The sequence below is a fragment of the Thermobia domestica genome, chromosome 13 (genome assembly GCF_964235325.1).
Source record: "Thermobia domestica chromosome 13, izTheDome1.hap1.1, whole genome shotgun sequence".
NCBI classification, from domain to species: domain Eukaryota; kingdom Metazoa; phylum Arthropoda; class Insecta; order Zygentoma; family Lepismatidae; genus Thermobia; species Thermobia domestica.
Genome location: NC_137466.1, coordinates 65,829,234 through 65,852,885, shown reverse-complemented (window position 1 = coordinate 65,852,885; position 23,652 = coordinate 65,829,234). Strand labels below are relative to the sequence as shown.

Below are 23,652 nucleotides of genomic sequence, written 5' to 3'. Positions count from 1 at the left end.
TAAATTTATGACATTGCACTCCGATATGGCGCCCACTTCGAAGATTCACAGTTACTTTTCTATTCTTTTTGGCCCTAGTTGTTCCTCTTCCTACATGAAGTATTTGGCGAAAGTGCTTATAGTATACTTTTTTTTTCCTTTCTTCAAGTGTATGTGAATGTGTTTTTACGATTTTCTGATAATTCATTTTATATATAATGGCTCCCATGTTCTTTATATATGATCTGCATGATTGTTTCTAGGTAATGTGACATTTATTGTTTACGGTATAAGGTAATGCAGCAATTGTGGCTCTTAAGAGAAGTTACATCAGTAAAAAATAACATCTGATCGCTACGAGTTAAGAAAAAAAAACACAGGTACTAACTCTATACAACTTGTAGCGATAAACGAAAATACCGATATAACTACTTCCCTCAAGAGCCCCTTACGATTATCACTTATTTTTTGTTCATATATACATTTATTAAAACATGTCCAAAAGCTGTATTCTAAAATAGCTTCACCTTGAACTAGACAAATTAAGCATACAACTTTTACATACTGTCTACAAGGTGGCCCAAAAGTAGGTATACAGTTCCGTACTGATCAGGTCATTGTATTTTATACCATTTCTTATTGTTATCCATCAGGTAGACTTAGTTTCTTTATTATTTGTTCTTAATGCGTTTTTACTTACATCTTAAGCTCGAAACAGCCGAAGCAAATAAATTCATAGACTAGAATATTATACTTGATCAATGCAGGGGTGTATACCTACTTTTGAGCCACCCTGTATAGTAATATCGTTACTTTACTACTAATCTAATTACTTGAATTTAGAAGTTGTTGAAATTTTCCTTTTTAAACACTTTTGATCCCATATCAACATTTACTACTAAGATGGTCCAAAAACAAAGGCTAAGTCGTTAATTTTCTGACCCCAAATCCCACGTAATGCGCACAAGAAATATATTAAAAAGAATGCGTGTACACACAATATCAGAGAGTTCAACCATTTAAGCCATCATAATGTTTTCCATGCTCTAATTAAATGGAGATAGAACAGTAGTGTGTGTTCATATGATTCTCACCTTCTAATCGCTGACACTGAGTTCAATGAACTATCGAAGTCAAAACAGGTACCACGACGAACAGGAGCAGGACTTGAGGTAAGGGGGAGGCCGGTTTTTGAGTGAAAAACCATGGAAGCAGCTGAATCTAAAGACTGGCGAAATTTGGCCTTCTCCAACGCAGAGGGAACAGAACGACTTGTGGCAACCTACGAATACAATTTTTAGTTAGTTTACAGTTTTAAAACTATTACTCTGAAATAGTGCAATTGTAAACTGTTTTGATACAAGTATAATGAAGACATAGAAACTTTTCCCTGAACTTTATTTGCAAAAAGATTTTACGGACAATGCTATCTTTCAAGAGTTCAATATGCATTCTCAAATTTGAGATGTATTCTCATCAAAAGTTAAGGCAAATCTCAACTTCGCTCCTGTAGTGAGTACATAGTATTGAGAACAAAGAACACAAACGTATTTTAGAACATGCTTTAAATTTAGGAATGGCATAGATTCCAGTTTCAAAATAAAATTATATAACAGAAGGCCGATGGACAAGTTTAATCCCTGTTTAAAATGTAAAATGTTCTAAGTAGAAAAAAGTACTCATTTGGTAGGAACTGGATAAAACAGGATACAATTTTGGAAACACTGGTTTGAAAAAAAAAAAAAAAAAAAAAAAAGTGTAATTTGAAATACTGGTTTGCATGATCAAAGGTTCTTTACTCTGAAATAAATTATACCACCTAATATTTTAGGTTTCTTGTTCTTCAAAATGAAGATTCTTTAAAGATATTCGCACAAACATGAAATATCTTTTGATCAATACGTACAAATTAGACTTCATGAGTTTGTGTGTGGTTTTGTTTCCTTCTTTTTTAAACTTCAAGTTGAAAGTTCCAATTGGTCCCGTGAAGTTATAACCTGGATCTCTTATCGAACAAATGAAGAAAGAAAAAAAAAATTGTAACTTGGGACTTTTTTTTTTTTTTTTTTTTTTTTAGCACGTATTCTAAATCTAGCACATTTATTTTGCTGTGTAGCTACTGAAGCCTGGATAATTCCGTATTTATTCAAGATGACAGAATTTCTTTGAGCTCTGAGAATACGAAAAGGTACAAGATTTTGTCCTATGTCTTTAAAAAGAACTACATGGCGGGAGAAGTATCTTCGGTACTGACAGTTTCCTGATAGCAGCGGCAACGAAGTATACTAACCATTTATGAAATCCATATAATGGTAGAACAGAACGTAGCTAACTGCTCACATGAACAAAGCTCGTATCTTATACGCACTGTTTTACATCAAACGTTAGCTGCCAGTACTAAAAGAAATTTCTCCTGCAATATAACATTTTAGAATTTTGGAGCGAAGATATCAGTAATTGATAAATTTCGTTGTTTTACAACATAAACAGGTGCCGAGTGTATGTGCTATCAGTGCACAGCATTGACAAAAAAATTATTTCTACTATTATCTTCGGAATTTATTGCTTATAATAGAAACTAACTTACCTCTGAATTTTCCACTTGTAATTCGAGATCCTTCTTGAATATCTGCTTAATTCGATTAATTCCCCTGTTAAAGACAGACTCCTCTTTTCGAGTAACATTTTGTTGTACATTATCACCAGAAACTATAGAAGCAGCCTGGTCGTTCTGCCCTTTTTGTCCAACATTTCTTAATGAAGGCACAGGTTGATTATTTTCTTTGGTACTTGCAATGGATGAGGCATCACGCACTGAAAGACTTGGTTTCACTGCTTTGTCACAGCAGTCAGTTTTATTTAAAGCTATATTATGAGCACCAATTGTTTCTACGCATTCACTAAAATTCGCGTGTTTTGTATCACTTTTAGTCTCTACACTACTAACCCTATTAGTTTGTTTCCTACTATCCTGGAGTTTCAAACTAGACTTGTACAAGTTATCTTTCTTCCAGTCGGGAAGAGAAACTTCGCGAATACAGCCATCTTGAGAGTTACTTGGTAAACAACCATCAAGTATCTGATCTTCACTTCCCCAATCACTATCAATTAAATCGGATTCACTAGTCCTTACGTTCTCATCTAATTTCATTCCTAATACTGAAATGGGACTTCGAGTACATTTGGTTGATTCTTTTTTCACACTAGTTCTTAGAATTGCTTCCAACAAGCGATCTGCTTTATCTGTGCTGCCCGTAGATGGTGTAGCACTGGATGGCACTTCTACCTTGTAAACGTCTCTTGTCACTGGCACTTTGGGTTGGAGATTACAGGATGTATCACAGCTTGGGTTAAATTCTTCAGATTCTACTTTGCCATGTCTGGCAACGGGACTATTCCGATTTCTGCAAATAAAAATTTCATTTTTGTTAATGCTATAGCAATTCGAAAATTTCTAAGTTTGTATTATCATTATAGTTTAAAATTACGCCAAGGAAGTACTCTGCATTTCACTTCCGGAAGTGTGAGAACTACACATTACCAGATCATAGAATATTTTGACTGTTTGGTGTTAATTTAAATTTAATCCAAGAAAACTAAAATGATTTAGCTTTTCATGTAAGAGGGTGTTACTATCAGTACACCGGTACTAGACTTAAGTAAGGCTCCTAGAAATACTCATCTACACATTAAAATCTATACCAATTAGTTAATTTCTCTCTAAACTTTATACAAATATTCGGTTATAAATTCCACCATTCATATTAATTGTCATTATACCTTCCATAAAATTTTCCTGTTACCATATCAAAACACCCTACAAATTCTTAATGTACAAAAGTATTCTCAACTTCATCTACTGATTTCCATCATTTAACTTTACTTCCATCCAGCGTACGTTTACCTCTGAATAGCCCTCCTAGAATATCTCTAAAGTAAAATCTTATACTTCGTCCCCCAAATTCTTCCATAGATAAAAATAAATACATAAATAAACCCCCTATCTTCAGAACATCCAGTATACGTTACACCAAAGTAGGAAGAAGCATATTTTGTGGAGGATAAGATGACTCAAATGTTTTGTGTGGAACGTTTTACTGTGTAAAACAGGTATAAAAAAATTAAAAAACCTATATTACGATAAGAATGTGGATATGGACAATACTAAAGAAGTTCGCAAAGGGAAACTTAAAAAGAAAGTTTTGGGAAAATTAAGAGGATAACATTTATACTATAGTTACTTTTTACACTCATTGTAAGAGCATAAGACGTCCTTTTAGCATATTCAGAGAGAAAAACCGTTTATTTCGAGATGTAATGAAGACTTGGCAAAAGTAGAAAAAAGATGGCATTATGAACGATATTACAGAACATGTACAGGGAGAAGGAGGGGGAAGAGGGTCGCAATTTATATTGAAATTTCATTTTGCGGCAGATAATCTAGCAGTGATTGCATAATAGAAACAATTACTTTCATTCTCGCCAGAATTTTTCAAACCAACAAAAATCTATATAAGGCATGTTCCCAGTTTTATAAGCATATAACTATTTCAGTGTACATCTCACAAGGGTGTCCATAAAAGTACGGAGAGGGAACTTATCTATAAAAATAAATTGTCCCCTTCCCCTTGGCTGCTTTTTTTTTTTTTTTTTTTTTACATATAGGAAAATGAAAACAACACAAGGAAAATAAATATTTCATTTTCGTATAGACATATGTTTTTGTCAATTGATTTGAAACCGTAATACCGTTTTGCCCGTATCAGAATTACGTGTATTGAAGGTCAATGCCTATACAGGAGTCTAAGTAAAATAATACCATACCTATTTAAATTATAATTTTTAAAATTTCTGGTTCAGAAAAACAACTCCATCAAAGCGGGCGTGCATTGTGTATTATACTGCGAGCAGGTTGCTTAAAAAAAATAATAATAAAAAAATTAAAAAAATAAATATTCCTCTTGTGTGCGTAGTAGAGTAGCATTGTTGCACAATTTACAATAAAGATGTGTTCAGAAGTGATTTCACGTAGCCTATCTAAGGATCGGTTCACTGGTTGTGTCATAATAATAAAAAAATTTAAAAAAATAAATATTCCTCTTGTGTGCGTAGTAGAGTAGCATTGTTGCACAATTTACAATAAAGATGTGTTCAGAAGTGATTTCACGTAGCCTATCTAAGGATCGGTTCACTGGTTGTGTCATTATCAATGAGCTATTGTTTTTGCATTACTTTTTTAAAAATTTATTTTATTTCCGAAAATGACTTAAGTGAAATAATACAATATTGAGTCCACTTAGCTATAGACTGAGTTTTCTTGTCTGTGAAAGTGAACATAGTATTTTCGTTTTGCCCGGTGATACTGGTATATGGATATAAGAATTTTGGATATATTATGGATATAAGAATTTTTTGTCCGAGTGAAAGATCTAGACGTGAAGGAAATTAAGAAATATCTGCTAGTAGCTGTAGTGATGTCACAATGTCGCAAGATATTTAAAATCAAGAGATAGGAGCCAGCGTCTAGACTTCAAACACCGATGAATGAAGAAACACCTGTAGCACAAAACAGTGAAATAGATAATCCATCCGTAAGTAGCGATTCATTAGATTTAGGCCTGTAAAAAGTTCTGTAAGCTCGGACACTCTGAAGTACGAAGTGCTACTTAAGGTTTCAAAAACTATGCATCCTAGCAGCACAACCAAATGAAGATACTTCATGTATAAATGGTTTGATTAGTATCCTTGGATTAGTTATTTTCCACTTCTGAAAAATACCTTAGGTAAGTATTGCACTCTTTTTTGTCCATTAGTGAAACGTATTTTATATAGAGCTCTTGTTGTCAAGGAGTGCTCCAAATAAAAATTTCACATGGAGATGCTCGAGTATCTAAGAATTCTAAGAAAAAAAATTTTAAGTGCATCTCAGTGAAAAGAAAATCAGTTGTTGAACTAATGGATTCGGTGACAGCAGAGATAATAGAAATTAACCGGAAAAAGTTAGCATCCATAGTAAATTCCATTATACACTGCAGATCTCATGACAATACATCGTGGTAAAGAATCTCATGAAGGCAATTTTAAAGACTTTCATTTCCTAGCTAATACCAAGAACACCATTCTGAAAAGAAAGAAAAAGAAAGAAAAAAAAATCTGAGTCGTGTAGTGGTAACCTTAAACAGAAATCAGTTCATATTCAAAATGAATTAATAGAAGTTTGCAGGTCAATGATAAGACATGAACTAGTTAGGAAAGTTAAGTATAATGCATTTTCACTGCTGGTAGTTGAAACTTAACCTTGAAGGGAAGTAACTTTAAAAAAAGTGCGATGCGCTGAAAGCTATAACGAATTATGAGAAATCAAAGCAGACTTTCTAGGATTTATACAACTGCAACAGAGTGATGCAACTACGATACCAAATGCCATTATGAACTATACCCGAAAAAGTGCTTTAGACATTACTAAACGAATAGGACTAGAATTTGATGACTGTTCAACTATGGCAGAAGAACAACTGATTACAAACAACAGTTAAGAAAAAAAAAAAAAGTTTTCTCAAGCAATCTTTTTTCATTGAACTTCACATGAACTAAATTTGATGGTTAATACTGTTGATGAAGTGCTTCAGATAAAGAAATACAATTGAAACTATGAAAGATGTAATTAAATTCTTTCGTGAAACCACCATTCGCTGGAAATAAATTCCAAATATTCCCCTATTGAGCGAAACAAGATGGTCAGAAACATATAAAGTGTGTTCACAAAAAATTTCATTTAAAAAAAAATTAAGGAAGCGCTTAGCGAATTATGTGATTCTTCACAAGCATCAAGTCTGATATTCTTCACAATCAGGCATTTCCATTCACGTGCCTTTCAGTTGACAGCTGCTATTACAGCACCTGTATTTACCGTTTGTTTACATATCAAACTAAAATTCCTCTTTTCTTGAGCCAGTCGCAAATAAATTACAATCAGCGTCTACGAATATCTACCGCATTCATCAGTATATCCAAAATGATCTCATTTCTATATTTCAGAAAAGTAGGGAAAATGTAAAATTTCTATACTCATTTAAAGTAGTAGCATACACATGTAACATCCTTGACGTTGAAATTGACTTCCAGGCTAATTTCGCGACAGAGAATTTGAAATCATCTTCATGTTAAGAATACTATCGCATTTCATTGTTCGTGTCATATTTCCACTCTTAGTAATTCAATTAAATCAAGGTTTTGTGGAAATAATGCTGTTCCATTTTCAACAATTTAATTACATTCAGCAATTTTAAATTAAATACAAGCTGAAGAATATCGTTACAAATGGAGGCTCTCCAATGTAGGTATATAATATTGGAAATTTGCAAGCAGAAAGTTAACTGTGTAAATACTGGATGGACAAAGCATGTGAACCTGATTGTGACATTGCTGTTTTCTCACGAACATACTGGTTTCTTGTTGTCCGTACAGCCATTATATTTTTTTTTTTCTTTCTTTTCTTTTAGCATTTTTAACATGCCTCTTCAGTAAGTTAGGAGGGAAGACATGGCTTCGCATGTATGGAAAACTATTACTAGCTTGAAATAGGATTAAATAATTTGATAATTACCTTAGCACAGCCAATACTTCTTCGACCTCTCTCTGACTGAGCTCAAGGTTGAGTTTCTTGGATTTGTTGCTTTCTTCGCTGACATTGGAAGACCTGGGCAAACCGTAGTCATTCTGGTCCCTTTTCCACCCCTCTTTCTTCCGTGACATTCGCTTTGGCTTGCCTTCACATGGTAAATCGTCATCCTGGAGATCATCACACTGGTAACAGTGGTGTTTTCCTGGCTGATTGCAAGGCATTTGCATCCGATCATCAACTAGTCCAAGTTCACTCTCTGTCATATCTCGTCTTCTGACCAGACCACGCCTGCCAAGGCGCTGTTGAGGTTCTGCTGGTTTGGTTACATTATTGTCTTTACCTGATGGAAATTGTTGGCTTTTACCTTAAATAAGTAAATGTAAAGTTAATGAATAGTCCACTTTCGTATAACTAATGGAAATTAAGGCATTTTAATTAATAAATACAGCGCGTTTAAAATATAGAAATATTTATCACTTCTCTTGATATATGTATAAACTATGAGTCACCTTAATATTGTGTAGACTTGTGAGTAGACGAACAGAAAAATATTTATTACTATTTAAAATTTCTTGAGTAACTGGTTATACTATATTAAAGTATTTGTACCACCACATCTATGAGGTGTTTTGCAATGGATATTATCTTCTGAATGAATGGAGCTGAACTTTCTGATTGATGTGTTTGTAATTTCTCTTTTAAACTAAATTTTATAGTACAATAGACTCATACATTACCCACATACTAACAATAAACTATATTTGAAGAAACGTGGCTTGATCTGTAGGTAATATGGACTAGGACTAGAACAACGAAATGACTATATGGGCATAGAGAACTAATTATATACCAGAAACTGGTAAAAGCATTATCACACAAAACACTATTTAAATAATTCCAATATGGCGCCCACTGTCCACTTTACAGCTACTTTTAAGTTCTTTAATTTTAGTTTTGTTCTACAGCTTTCTTTCCTTATCAGATGAAAGCAGAGTTAGTGAAAGTTTCCATTATTTTGCATTACTTTTAGTGTTTCCATTATTTTCTCGTAACTCATTTTCTACTCCCGCTTCGGATTCCTTTGTTTCAATTACACAAGATTTGGAAGTTGCTGTTAAAACAATATATATTGAATTCCAATTTAGATTACTATTACAAATTGTAATTTCAAGCCGTAAAATCTACAGATTGAAAAAAAAAAAAAAATATTATATTATATTATATTATATTATATATATATATATATATATATATATATATATATATATATATATATATATATATATATATATATATATATATATATATATATATATATACTAAAATCTCCACCAGCTATTCTTACCTTCATCCCTATGAGATCTTGGTTCACCCACAGGCCTCGGAGTATGGCGAGGCAGTCCGAACAAAAGATATTCGGGTGCTTCCAGGCTGGGGCTTCCACAGCGAGAGGGACTCTGGTAACGACGAGGAAACAGATCCAAACTATGAGGTGGATCCAGAAGACTCTCCCCCAACAGAGGATTACTGGCGGTCTCCTGATGGCCACTGATACTACTACTACTGTTACTACTGCAACTGCTACTGCTGCTGCTGCTTGGACTACTGCTACCGCCACCAAATCTGCACTTCACCAGGGAACGACGAAGGTCATCCACAGCACTATATTCACAAGCAAAAAGAAAAAATATATTTGTATCAGTTACGTATGTTAATACAATAGACATGTTTGTTTACAATACTAAGTTTATTTTGGTATATATATTAAATAACTGACCACCCACTTTGGTTGCAGAACCTCGATAATTCTACTTCTACTCGGAATTAAGCAAACATTCGGGTATCATTTTCTTACAAACCCATACCCCAAATTTGCTACTCCATGTGGATGTTGTATATTGAAAGTCTATTATACTGTTAATATTTTACCTGAATCAAAACATTAATCGGGAACGTAGATTTTGCTGAATAAAATTTAAATGGGGAAATTGATTCCTCTTATATACAACTATTTTTTAATGCATGAATCTTAGGCAACTTAAAAAATATTACTGTAAATTATAATTGCGTTCTCATTGTTTATAGAGTTAATATGTTGACTTCAGTAAATTAATTTACTTACAAGACATGATATATAAAATGTATCATCATATTACTGAAATCCTATCATCTACAAGATTTAGCATTTTTTATTCAACGACTTTATTTTACTAATTTAAATACTAAAATAATTATTTTACAACATATTGAAGAAGATGCGTAATAGATCGTTTCAGTTGGGGCGATTACTTAAGTCTTTTAATCTTGTATTCCCTTCGCCATGAGCTTATATTTGACTTGTGTTTTTAACCACCAGATGACATCTAATGCGATTAGGAAAAATACTGGTATCTGTTGTGTTTCAAGTCGTGTCTAAGTAAGACATTTTATATAATGTTGAAGATTTTAATTCATGGTATTTTACTGGAAATTTTATTCAATTCATGTACCAAAGTTTTGGAGGAAACTTTTGTATCAATTATGAACCAGTAAGTAATACTTTGGAGTGAACAGCAACAGAAAAGTCATCTTTAAACACTGATTTAAACTATCTGGTAACATGATCTCTGCATGCACAATGTTTTCTACACACTGGGAAAAACTTTTACATTTCCATCAATTTTCCCCATCAGAAAATTTCAGTTTTGAGGGGAACACAATTATCAATGGTTTAATTATTTCATTATTAGAGACATGCTAAGCTTGGTAGACACTTTTATTTTATTAGTAAAAGAATTATTGAACTCGATGTTTAACCCCTTTCTTGTTGCAATTCTCGTTCAGGCGTTGCTGACTCTTCATAAACAACATCCCTGAACATTTTATGCTTCTTGATTCAAAGGTGCAGTAATGTTGAACATCCGTTAAGAATTGATCATTTTCAGCCGCATGATACACATTACTCATTAGATTGCTTCAATCGCAGAGACTTACTTCCATCTTTTGGCTCCATCATCCTTGGTTGATGTACTGGGTCCTACTGCACCTTGTGGCAATTCAACGTCACTAGCATTCTCCTCACGATGAACATTACAAGGTACTCGAGGAATACTTTCCATCCGAGGTAGTGAACGGACACAAACCTAGGAAAGTAACACCGAATGTTTAAAAATCAAAAGACAGCTCTGTATCATACAGCATATTACTAATATTAAGCTAACAAGTAGGAGAACTAAGCAATTATAACTAATAAATGTTACACGTCATAAACGGATCTTAAAACTTTGGAATTCGAAACACTTGTCTCAAGTGAAGTACACAGCCAGGCAGTCCTGCATCTATCATCTACAGAAAGAGAGGAGTGGATCTAACAGGTCAAAAACGTGACCAATATTATGTTTTAGTAAACTCTATACCTGGTTTATCTGTCTTTGAACAGAACCAAAAATTTTAGATCCGGGGCTGCAGTTAGTACTGTTGTTCATTATATTAACTGAACTATTCAACTGAAATTGTGAATATAAATAGATAACCATATGGCCTACCAAATTATTGATATATTTCCAATTGGTGTAATTCATTCTAATTTTTAAAACACACCAAGATGAAATATTTAATGTTAATATGACTGGTTTACTTATCCTATACGAGAATTATTAATATTAGCCTTGTTCTCCGAAAGTACGTGACACAATAATACATACCTTGATGGCATTGTTTCGACCCACACCAGCTATAGGAAAGCTATGTTCAAGTGGAGGACGTTGAAACTGAGATGCAAAAGCTTCCCCTGGCACAGTGACCCGGTAGTTGACATGAGCAGGTGCCCGGCCACCAGTACTACTCCACCAGGCACTCAATTGAGAAAAATGCAGTTGTGATCGGACAGCTTGGAAAAGTCCTCGAACATTTATTTGAGTATCTGGAAGCCTGTAAGTAAACAAAATGACGAGTTATATTCTGTGAATTGATTATTTAAATTTTATTATCCTGATATAGCTTTTCAGAAACAGATATACAAAATTGTTGTTTATTATTAAGATATGTTAAATCTATTGAAATATATACATCACTTCAATCTTTCAGAGATTCTATAATTTTATCCTAGGTAAATGCAGTTCTCTGTTATGAAGCCTACTTGCAAATCTATGTATCAACTGAGTTTATTTACATGTAAAAATGACGGCTTCTCAAACTATAGTACAAATTTATGAGTTGATTTTAGTTTAGCGTCCCTTTCAGCAGCGAGGCTATATGAGACGTGGACCTACTGATTAACGTGGAATCCGAACCACATGAGCTCCCGCCGGGAATCGAACCCGGGTCTCCCACGCCAAAGGCGCGTATGCTAACCGCTTAGCCACGGGGGAGCTCAGTACAAATTTATGTATCACGACTATATTATATTACTGAGTTACATTTGCAAGGTTGAAACATGGAGGCACTATATCAATTAACCAATCTTACCACGGATATATGCATAATAAAACTCATCAGGCCAAAAGAAGCTAAAAATTTAAGCTTATATGAGCGTTTCGTGTAGTAAAGGTGAACTCAACAAAAGCTACATACAATGTGAGTGTTCGGAAATTACATTTGAAATGTTTGAGCAGTACCTAAGTAACACAAACTGTTCTGTGGCAGGCAGTCCTCGTGCCTATATGCATAATTTGAGTACGTCTTTCCTCTTTCCCGTACCAATTCAATTTCATATTAAATCGACGTTTATTTTGACTATTCAGAGTGCATTTTCAGGAAACAAGCCTTTGTTGAGCTGACTTACTACTCGTTTACATTTCATATGATCCAATTTATTAATTTGTATATTTAATTCGTATAATTTCTAATTTCGTATATTTGATTTGTGGGAACATGCTTTATTGGGGGATTGTGGATACGGGAAGGTCGACAAAGCCTGCCATCACAGCTGAAATATATACAGAATCAGGAATTATTCTTTCAACTGCAAAAGACAAGAGTATGTTGTGGTGTCCATAATATTTTCCGTATGCATGTGCCCTTAATGTATCAAATCCGTTCACTAAGTTACCTTTTAGAATGTTAAACTATTTTAAATATTTATTACAGAACTTAAGCAAAAATAGCTAGGTTATCATTTAAGAGATTTTTTTAGAATTTCTAAGCATTATATATTTAAAATTGGTAAGGACTCGGAAGATCGTGATATACAATGCCAAATTTGTCTAGATAACAGTATAGCTCATTCTCATTAGCTTTTATATTTCATACCTATTTCCAAGCGCACTATTTTTATAATTTGTCTAGGAATAAGGCTTTTAAGCATATTTTTACAATGCATTATCAGAAGTTACTTCAAACCAAAATTAATACTTACTGATTACAATTATAGTTCTCACATTACGACTTATTATAAGTATTTATAAATGCTCAAAAAGTAATATATTTCCGAGCATCCAATGCAAAACTTACTTCTCACCAAATAGCAGCTGATTAAAAATTATTAGAAACTTAGATATTACAATAGTATAAGTTAGAAACTTTTTGTCTTACCTTTTGGTAAGCATGGTAACAGTCCACTGCTCCAAAAGGACATCTGAAGGGGAAGGGATGTTAGCCACTTCTGGTGACTGAGCTTTCTGGGCTCCACATGGGCAATTTGAGCAAAGAAGAACTTCAATACACATAGGAATGTTATTTTGCCACAGAAGTAGCATGTGCTTTCGGAACATTTCTTCCCGTTTACACTGAAATTAAAATAATATTAATAAGCTACTATAATAATATAAAAAAAAAATATTCACTAAGGTTTTGAGTAAATAATCTAATATTGCATACATGAATTAGGATGTATTGAGAACAGGGTTGGCAAAAACCATGGTTTTTATTGAAAAAAAAATAAAAAACAGGTTTTTTTGGTTTAAACTTTTTTTTAACTAGGTTTTTTTGGTTTAAATTTCCTGTGTGTATTTATATCATGTATGAACAGAAAAGTTTGTTTCACCTTGGTGTTATGCAACAACCGGGTTATGCTGGAAGGGGTCACACAAGCTTAAAGCGGAGTCCAAACCGTTTCTCGTCTTTCATCCGAAACAAATTGTCCTCCATTTGAACTTGAAGCCGGGATTAATTGGCCATAAATGTTATACGTCTGCCGACTCGCTCAGGAAGGACTCCTGATACTTGTACTGATCTTTACATACTTTTACTATAATTGTCTATTTGTCAAGAGTCGTTTGAGAAGGACAAAAAGAAACAGTTGCACAAGTGAAACCATTATACAGAATTACATATGGACAATTTTAAAATACTGCAAAGTACAGAAGAACTAATTAAGTTCAAGTTAGTTCACTACGACTTGTATTAGTCCAAGTTAAAGAAATACGACGACTTAATTTGCATATCAGTAAGAAAAGTGAATAAAGATAAGAATTATTTGAGTCCACTTTGGCTCTAACCCATTTATACATAAATAGATACCAAAGATACTTCTGATTTCAGTAAATGCCTCTGGTGGTGTTTTGTATGACCCTCTCCCCCCCCCCCCCAAAAAAAGAGTACGGTATTTCGATGTATTTTGTCAATAGTAAATATTATTACAACGAAACAATATTTAGAATTTTTCTTTGATTGCAATTGCATAACAGTAATAACAAACTATATAAAAAAATCACAAAAGAAACTTCATAAACTTATTTTAAAAAAGTTTCTTTTGTAGTATAATCTCTCTGAGTAATGAATGGGGAATTTAGGTCTGAATTATAATACGAATAATATGCGGGAGTGACATGTGATAACCCACAAATATGTGTTAATCAAGATTTTACGAACATTTCCACTTTTACGAACATTTTTCGTTTTTTTGGTTCAAACTTTTTTTTTTTTTTTTTTTTTAAATCTTTCACATGAGTAGAGAAAGTGGTACGAGAATTTTTACATTGTATATTTAATGACAAGCTGACGGACGGTATTAAAATGGAGAATTGTACGTGCAGACGAAGACCCTTGGTGCGATGAAGTTTCTCAATTTGCGGCAACTGACCTGTCAATAATGTCAAAATACCAATGATTTATTATTATTATTATTATTATTATTGTATTGCGGGTTTCACACTAGGTTATATACAAATTAGCTAATCTGAACAACAACAAATCTGAAATTCAAATTCTAATAATTCTAATAATAATAATAATTCTAATAATAATAATAATAATAATAATAATAATAATAATAATAATAATAATAATAATATAACGACCATGCCACTAATAAAAGGTGTCTATGCTTGCATATATTTCTAATTGAGCTGGTTGTACTAATTTGAGGATGCTGAATCCAATTTAAAAAAAAAAAAAAATTAAACACGTCCATTCATAGAGTCACAAGAAACACTAAAGTTCAAGTCTTTGACGTGAAATTTCTCAATAGTAAAAAGTCTCCACACTTTGATAGAATAGAAAAGAATAGAATATTTTATTGTCGTTAAGCTTATAACTAGACAATAGACGTCAATTGAAAGATACATGGTTTATGAAACCTATATATTACATTATCATGCTTTATACGTACTTGCTAACAATAAAATTTACATTCTAGTATCAACAATGAGCACAAAGTTTGAGATTTAACGAATTCATTTATGTTGTAAGAAAAAAAAAAAACTACCACTAAACCAGGGGGGCGCCGCAAACTGAGATTACGAACTATGCCGAACACGTTTGACGTCATGTGGTAAGCACAGCCAAGCCAGTGATGCCAGTTTGTGGGAAATTTCCCGTAAAATGCGAAATTCTGAGCACTGGCGGGAATGCGGGAATTTTTCTTTAAAATAGACTGGAAACGGGAAATGGAGACATTCTCAACTTTTTTAAATACGCTATAGACGAACAAATATCCCATCATATATTGTATCAAATATTTCATCAAAGTGGAATTTGAACATTTATGATACCAAGTTGTAAGCAACTTTTGGTTGGTTACAACATTTGACACAACAGCTCTAAATTAGAACTTGTTCTATTTCTATCCAACATTATATCAAATAAAACAAACGAAAATCGCTATGCGGTGGCACTAAAATTGAGTATGTGGACACGGAAGGGAATGCGGCGTAGGATCGACACTGCGTAGCATCGAAACTGCGTACGATCGAAAAATTCAGCTCAAAACCTGTTTCGATCCTACGCAGTTTCGATCGTACGCAGTTTCGACGCTACGCAGTTTCGATCCTACGCAGTTGCCCTGAAATAATTTAAGTTTTAATCATGCGCTCAAAAAATATATATTTTTTTCTCTCTCTTTAATTTGTTTAACCTGTGCAGCTATAAATTAGGGTTATATTCATGGACTCCACACGACCTAAACTGCGTAGGATCGAAACTGCGTACGGTCGAAACTGCGTAGCGTCGAAACTGCGTAGGATCGAAACTGCGTACGGTCGAAACTGCGTAGCGTCGAAACTGCGTACGATCGAAACTGCGTACAGTCGAAACTGCGTAGCGTCGAAACTGCGTAGGATCGAAACTGCGTAGGATCCACACTGCAGGTAGGATGGACAAGTTACAGGCGTATGGATTGAGAATCAATTATGATTTGTAATGATGACTATGTCAGAAGTGTAATACTAACTTTGAAACAGCTTCGACGGAATATAATGTAAAATAGTTATGTAATATGAAGAATTTAAAGTAATGAAGAATATGATGTATAATGAATATTGAAGGATAAGAATAATAATAATGTTTAACGAATATTTCGATTCTAAAGATATTATTTCTAAAGGCTATCAGAAAGTTAGAGAAACAAAAGTCAGATAAAGATTCATATGCTGTTCTGTGTGTACTTGTCTGCGTAATATGAATGAAAATTTATATGATTTTATGTACAGCTTAACGACCTAATCACCAGTTATTCATATGTATGTCAACAACGTTACAATATTGTACTTCGCTTTGGGAGTTTCTCATTTGTACGCTGAACCTCAAATCGATTTATAATTGGAACACGTACCCGTGGGGGTAGGAGCATTTCAATGTATTCCGTTACATTTCACAAAAATATTTTTAACCGTAAAAGATTCGAAATTAAACTACTATTCAAATAGAGAATAAAATTACGAAAGTTTACAACTATTACTGGAAATCAATGCTGTCATCCATTTTGAACATTTTAAAAGAACATAGTTTCTAATGTATTGAAATTTCATTTCTTATGAATAGTTTGAAACGTTGTAAATAGTTGTAAAGAACCTGCAGAAAATTCGTCAAAATCCTCCTACAATGGGGAAGCCGTGTTAGACATGGAGTTAGTGGATGCAGATGGTGGCATTGGAAAAGTCCGGGTCTCCCGAGCACAGTGGTGATATCAGAAACCGGGCCCCAGCCATGAGGCTCCAGAAAAATGGGGTCCCGAAGTTTTAGGCGCGGGTTCTTTCTATACGCCTATTAAACATGGAATTGTATGTGGGTGGGTGGTGAAGTTTTTAAATGTTCGGGTCGTCTGAGCACAGTGTTAACGTCAGAAATTGGGCCCTTGTCTCAAAGGTCCAAAAATGGTGTCCCGAAATTTTGAGCTTGGCTTAATTATATTTTTCTTTTAAGCATGGAGTTATTGGATACATATTGTGGTGTTGGAAAGCTCCGGGACCTGAGACTCCAGAAATGAGATCCCAAAAGTTTGGGTTCAGGTCTCTTTTATTTGCCTATTTAACATGGTGTTGTACTATAGTGTTAGCGTTTGAAAGGTCGGGGTCGATTAACGAAAGCGGTAATGTCAGAAATTGGGCCCTGGCCTCGAAGCTCCAGAAAATGTGGTTCCGAAATGTTGGGCTTGAGTCCACTCTATTTCTCGTTTCAGCATGGAGTTGTTGCATACAGATGGTGACGTTGGAAAGATCCGATTCCCCTCAGCACAGTGGTGGTCAGGAACCGGGCCCCCAACATGGGGCCCCAGAAATGGTGTCCCAATGTTTTGGGCATGAGCCCCTTCTATACGCCTATTAAACATGAATTGTTGTACGAAGGTGAAAAACTTGTATCTTCGTAAAAAAAAAAAAAAAAAAAAAAAAAAAAACCCTTGTATCTTCCTTATAATTATTAGATAATAATCTCAGCTCCTAAACACGTATAAAAGATACCGAAGTTATATTTCAGCAAAAAACAATTACCATAAAACATCTCTTTGCATGTGTAATGACTGAAATGTATTATACTTTGTTTCCCTCCCAAATAAATAAATAAATAAATAAACGATTACAGTCGATAAGCGTAAATCTGGCAGAACCTATTTTCCGAAATCTAAAACAAATCACGCAGATTGTTTATTGCTTGTTCGAGATTGTCCACATTACATTTTCGGTCGCGATTGTCCACATCACATTTTCGGTTTTTCATTGTATGTAATTAACTATACCATAACAGAAATTCCCGCTACGAACAAATTACACGTTAGGTATACGCCTATGTGTCTCGTCTCGAGGACTTCCGGGCCGCAGTGGCTTAGTGGCAGAGGGTTCACACATGCTGCGGGGCCCTGGTTCTATACCAACTTGCGCAAAGTGGGGTTTGTGGTGAACAAACACCGTGTGTGAGGGTTTTCTCGGAGTTTCCCTTTCCCACAACACTTTCATTTCACCATTCCATTTATTCTCATCATCTGCGTCTCCTTTAGTCTACACAGGATGACAGTCGGACATAAAACTTAAAGATTGCATTTTCATTTTCACATTTGGACACCCTGTATCTGTGTTCCTTGAGTGCCCCAAATGCTAAATAATAATGGGTTGGAAGGCCCATGAAGTTTAGTACATGGTACACTCATTATCTCAACTTGCCCAAAAAGTTAAGGGCTCACGTTAAGTTAACGCCCCAAAACTTTGATTTTCACACCTTATTAACTATATTGGCCCAAAAGATGAAATTTGTTAGCCCATCGATCTTTATCTCGACTAGCCCAGAAAGTTGGGAGGCTCTGGTGAAGTTAGCCCCCAAATTTTCGGCGCCTATATCACATTAACTATGGGAGAACGAAAGCTGAAATTTGGTAGCCTATCCAGCCCGTAGACAGTACTATGTAGGCCATTCATTCTCTGGACCAGCCCAGAAACTTGGGGGGGGGGGGGGGGCTCACGTTAAATTAGAGCCCGAAATCTTTGGCGCGCATATCTTATTAACCCTTTCGGGACAAAATCGATTTTGGGGTTTTTGGTAGACTTTCAGTTAATGATTTATTGCCCAACCACTGTTATCCCGATTGATATCGTTTACGTCTTGTATTTTAGAAGAGGGACATGGCTATTTTTTGGTGTAAGTTAGATTGCAGTGTTGCTAACGGGAGGGATTATTGAAAAAATGTAGGAGTGAAATTTAAAAAAAAAAAAAAAATCCCTAGCCGAATTTCATGATTTTTTCTAGCTGGGAACACCGAAGCCACAGGGGTTCAAGTCACCTAAAAAGAATTTTCTGGTATGTTGACAAGGTACAGTAAAAACCTGAAGTCGCTGGCTGCCATACAAAGAGAGAAAGAATAAAACTCTCTCATAATACACATCAAATTTTGGCACTTCTTACGCGTCAGAAGCAAAAATCAGCATACATGGTGGTTCACCGTCTTCCCTAATTATCCAATCGTGCTCCTCTATGGTGCGTTTTGTAGGCCAAGAATGATTCCAGACAGTTGTACGTTGGTTTGAATATAGCCAAGGACACTGAAATAATAGGGGGGAAAGGATAAACTTCCCAAATTTTTTACAAACAATTACAATTAACATTTTCTGTAGCTGGCAACATTGCTACCACTCAGAAGCAAACAATTTTAAAGTAATCTTTGGCCCACCAATAATATATTCAGCTAGTATCATGATGATATCTCTCAAATTAAGCATGTAATTTTAAAAAGTATATCATTTTTGCTAGAAAGTCACTATTATCCTTAAAATTATGTAATATGGTATACTGTAAGACCGGAATTGTAGTGTCCCCAATTATCCAAGTGAAACTTTTTATAGTGCGTTGTGTAAGTCAAGGATGAGGCTTCCAGAATCTGGCATGTTCGTTCCAATGTAGCCAATAGAAGAGAAGGAAATAAGAGGCAAATTTTAGAAGGGAAAAAAGGAATTTTTTTTTAAAAAAAAGTCTGGAAATAAATAGTTCTATGGCTGGAAATACTGCTAAGAGACAGATGCAACTATCTCCAAATAAACCTTAGCCCACCACTAATATATCCTGAAAGTATCATGTCGATATTGAATAACCGAAGCTAGTAATTAAAAATTAATAGATTATGGTAAATATAAAAGTGAGAAAAATCAAGAATTAGAACCTTAATACGAAAATGAAATGAAATGAAATCTTTTAGTTTCACGTCCTACGATTATGCCGGTTAGGCTAAAGTAGACGCTGATGATGAGAAATGAATGAAATGGTGGAATGAAAAAAGTGGAAGGAAACGGGAGAACCCCGATAAAACCCACACACACGATGTTTAGAACCTAAATACGAATTTATGGTGCGCCTCCTAATTACGCAATTGCAACGATCTGTGCCCAAGTTTGTTCAGTAAGGACCGATGTTTGACTGACGTAGTTCACTTGCGCTCGGACGTATAGGTACGGAATTATAAACATAAACTTCGAAAATTGACAAATCTGAAAATACTTTATCTTCGTATTGAATTTGGACCCCTCCTCCAAAGTAAATTCATGCGTATGGTACGTACCACCATACTACGATTTTTAATTTCAGTAAAAATCCCTTTGTTTTCTTGCCCCCAGGATAACTATATACTCTGCCAGTTAATATGTTTAAAACATTTGGAGTGATGTATCGTCATGTGTATAGATTAACCTCTTGCACACAGAGAATGGTTCTTTTCCAAGATTTAAATAAAACTGAAATGTTTTCCATTTCCATACGAATTCAATTCACCTAAGATGTCCAAAGTTTGTGCGCTCACCTGCTCAGACAATTCCTTCCTCCACCAACGGTTGTGCTCGATGTGGCGGCCACGAGCCTGGACTATCGCCCTGCAACGCAATTGCCACTGAAGCATTGCGCGTAGAAGGTGTGTGAGGGGAATTGTAGACCACACCGCTTGACAAGCTTTCCAAAGCCCTCTACGGTAGTGGGACGCCTTTGTGTGAGTCCTTGTTTCAGAAGGCCAAAGGAGCAGAAATCCATTGGCTACGCATCTGGTGACTCCACAAGTTTGAACGAGAAGGGTATAACAGACACATCAGTCTCCGTGGCCATACGCCAATAATACGCGACAGAACTGCGAACATTATGGCTGGATGCTTTGACCATGTGGATCCACACCTTCTGGGTGTCCCTGTCATACAGCTGTGGGATGTGCGTTCTGTATAAGGGTTCCATGATGTTCGTTTGAAAGTAGTCTGCATTTACCTTGCCTTCGAAATTCACACGATGCATTGGCAACTTCCCACTGGCGCAGAAACCTGCCACCATCATGAAGCAATTCGAAAACTTATCGCGACATTCACGGACGGACTCGCCGCGGCTCTTCGCATCATGTGGTGAATAAAAAATGGCCCTGGGCTTATTTGTGTCATCAAGGTAGATCCAGGCTTCATCCAGAGTGACAACCCACTACCATTTTTCATCTAAGAGGTACTGTTCATACAACTTTCTTGAATCTCTCTTGAATGTACCTTGGTGATAACTTATGGCCCATTGCCTTATGTCGTTTTTTTATTTGCAAATTGTCCTTTGTGAATCAACACATTGTGCTCTGAGACTTCCTGCATGAGATGGCACGTTTGCTTTGGGTGGGTGGGTTCTTCTTCACAACTGCTGCCCTGATGTTTCTCACAACGCGTGGTTTCCTGGCTGGACTCCTTTCTTCACTCTCACGACTTGATCTTGACATTTAGGGCTGGTGCTTTTACAGCGCTATTACCCTTCCTACTGCACGCTTGATGATGTTGTTGCTGCTTGCCGCACACATTTTCACAATCACTGACTCATTGCATTTTGCATCGGGAAGTGCACATATGTGACCTTCGCAATAAGGTGTCACTTTAACAGAAATACTAGCTGCTCACCACAACAACTTCCACAGCGGTGTACGTTACGCACTACTGGATTTACAGGCTACTGACTTCTGGTTCCTTCTTCTACGCTGTGCTCGTTATCAGCACTGTAAACCACCTTGGGTGAACTGACCTGTCGTATATGAAGAACTCAATGGGAGGGGTTACAATCCCCCCTCTTCGGTACGCCACTGCCTAGGTATATGACATATTTAAACGGGATGTGTTGAGCAATAGAAAAGATCTTTTCGCAAACTCTCTCTAGTGCATTTTCTATTTACAAATTGTGGTTAGGTCATTATTAGGTAAGTAAATGTAGGCTCAGAAATATGTCTCCATCATGAGACATAACAAAATGGAACGAAACTTTATTCGGCAGGCCTGTACACGGCATTGAACCAGAAAACAGAAAGTCAGCACCAATATCGAATGGTAATATTTAAACTAAACACATGTGAGCATTGACTTTCATTTATGAAATACTAGCTGAAATGCCCGGTGTGCACAGGGAAATATAGTTATAGGAAGGTCTCAAGGTATACTTGAACTTAATTTCTCCTTCCTGAAATATTTTATTTTTGACAAAGTTTAAACCACTCCCCATTGAACCCCACCCTAGGATCCGCACCCAATAAAATTAAATATAGGCCTACTACAGTCTTTTCCAGACTATTATGTCCTTGATGAATTTACCTAGAAGGAACTTATATATTAAGTTTAATCTTCCTAGCATAAGTGTCTCGACAGATATTCTCCCGAATTCGATCTCCGGTGGGGTAAATCCACGTCTTACATAGAGTCGCTGCTGAAAGAGACAGTATTCTATACATCACCCCACCTCGTAAGATATTATAATTTTTCATTACTTCTTACCCCCTTTTCCGTTTTTAACCTTTTCCTTACCCTCTTTCTCCCCTCCCCGCAAGATGCGCACCAAAAATTCTATATAGTCTACGTTTTCTTCTAGACTACGATATATTTAATAAAGTTAGTAGAAAGGAACTTATATATCAAGTTTCATCAACGCCTTAACCTTTGACCTTAAATATCTCAAAATATCCCCTCCTCAATTTATTTGGAAAAAAAAATTATAAGTCCAATATAGTAGCACCGACATGACAAATATAAAGATAGCACACCAGGGGCATCGTACAAAAAATATTTATCCACATCGCTGCATCACCGAAAATCACGAAAAAAGCACTTTGATGCATCTTAAGTACCATTTACTCTTATAAGCTTGAAAATTAATTTTACTAACAAGAGATGTATCTGGACTCGGACGGAAGAATCTAAATGAAACCATGTAGGTTATATAAATTATTGGACACAAAAACCGTGGGGTCAGCCATTCCCGTGTAAAAGTCTGTGTTTGTCGACAGGCGGCATCTTTGTGTTCGGATATGGGGTGAACTATTCATCTTGATACGCCTTTATAACTTTTAAGCGAATAGATATATAATGCTGGGATTTTGCACATACAAATATCAGCAGGGTGACATTTTCTGGCATACTCTTCAATACCACCAAATTAACAGTGTTGCCAACCCATCACAAAGTTATTTTTTTTAATGGCACTACGTCAGGTTATTATAAATTTCAAATCTACATTCAAAGCAAAAACAAACCAAACCAAACTTGTTGTTCATTGTTGCAAACGGAGGACGCTACAGCATCACCAATATTCAGGAACGCGAAAATTTTGGAGGCCTCTACAATGCTAATAACTGAAGTAAGACGGACGGAACAGTTGCAAGGAATTCAAAATTGCATTTCCAAGGACTATTTCGAAAAAAAAAATAGTGCTTAGATACGTACCATGTCTAATTACGTAGATTCTTTTTAAAGGTTGTGAGGATCATAATACTGTTTACGGCAATTTGATAATCCAAACCGTTCTGGAGGTATAATAATTATTGTTAAAGTTACCAATATTTCCTAAAATAACGTAGTCCTAGTTGCGATAAATTTTGAAAATGACATTTTTCTTCCCGATCAAAATGTAATATTGAAAAGCCTGTCAATAATTTTCAAAATGTACAA

The 23,652-nt window shown here is 35.2% G+C and overlaps 1 protein-coding gene across 3 annotated transcripts in view; it reads right to left on the bottom strand.

Moving 5' to 3' along the window:
* atos (atos homolog atossa) overlaps positions 1–23,652 on the bottom strand; it is a 175,214-nt gene that overhangs the window by 12,967 nt on the left and 138,595 nt on the right. For all 3 annotated transcript variants that reach the window (XM_081735843.1, XM_081735841.1, XM_081735842.1), the window contains 7 exons: positions 13,115–13,308; positions 11,287–11,512; positions 10,577–10,725; positions 8,949–9,265; positions 7,586–7,967; positions 2,567–3,383; positions 1,074–1,261 (listed from right to left, as the gene is read on the bottom strand). In XM_081735843.1, the coding sequence (XP_081591969.1) occupies positions 1,074–1,261; positions 2,567–3,383; positions 7,586–7,967; positions 8,949–9,265; positions 10,577–10,725; positions 11,287–11,512; positions 13,115–13,308 (2,273 nt within the window). The remainder of the gene's footprint in view (positions 1–1,073; positions 1,262–2,566; positions 3,384–7,585; positions 7,968–8,948; positions 9,266–10,576; positions 10,726–11,286; positions 11,513–13,114; positions 13,309–23,652) is intronic.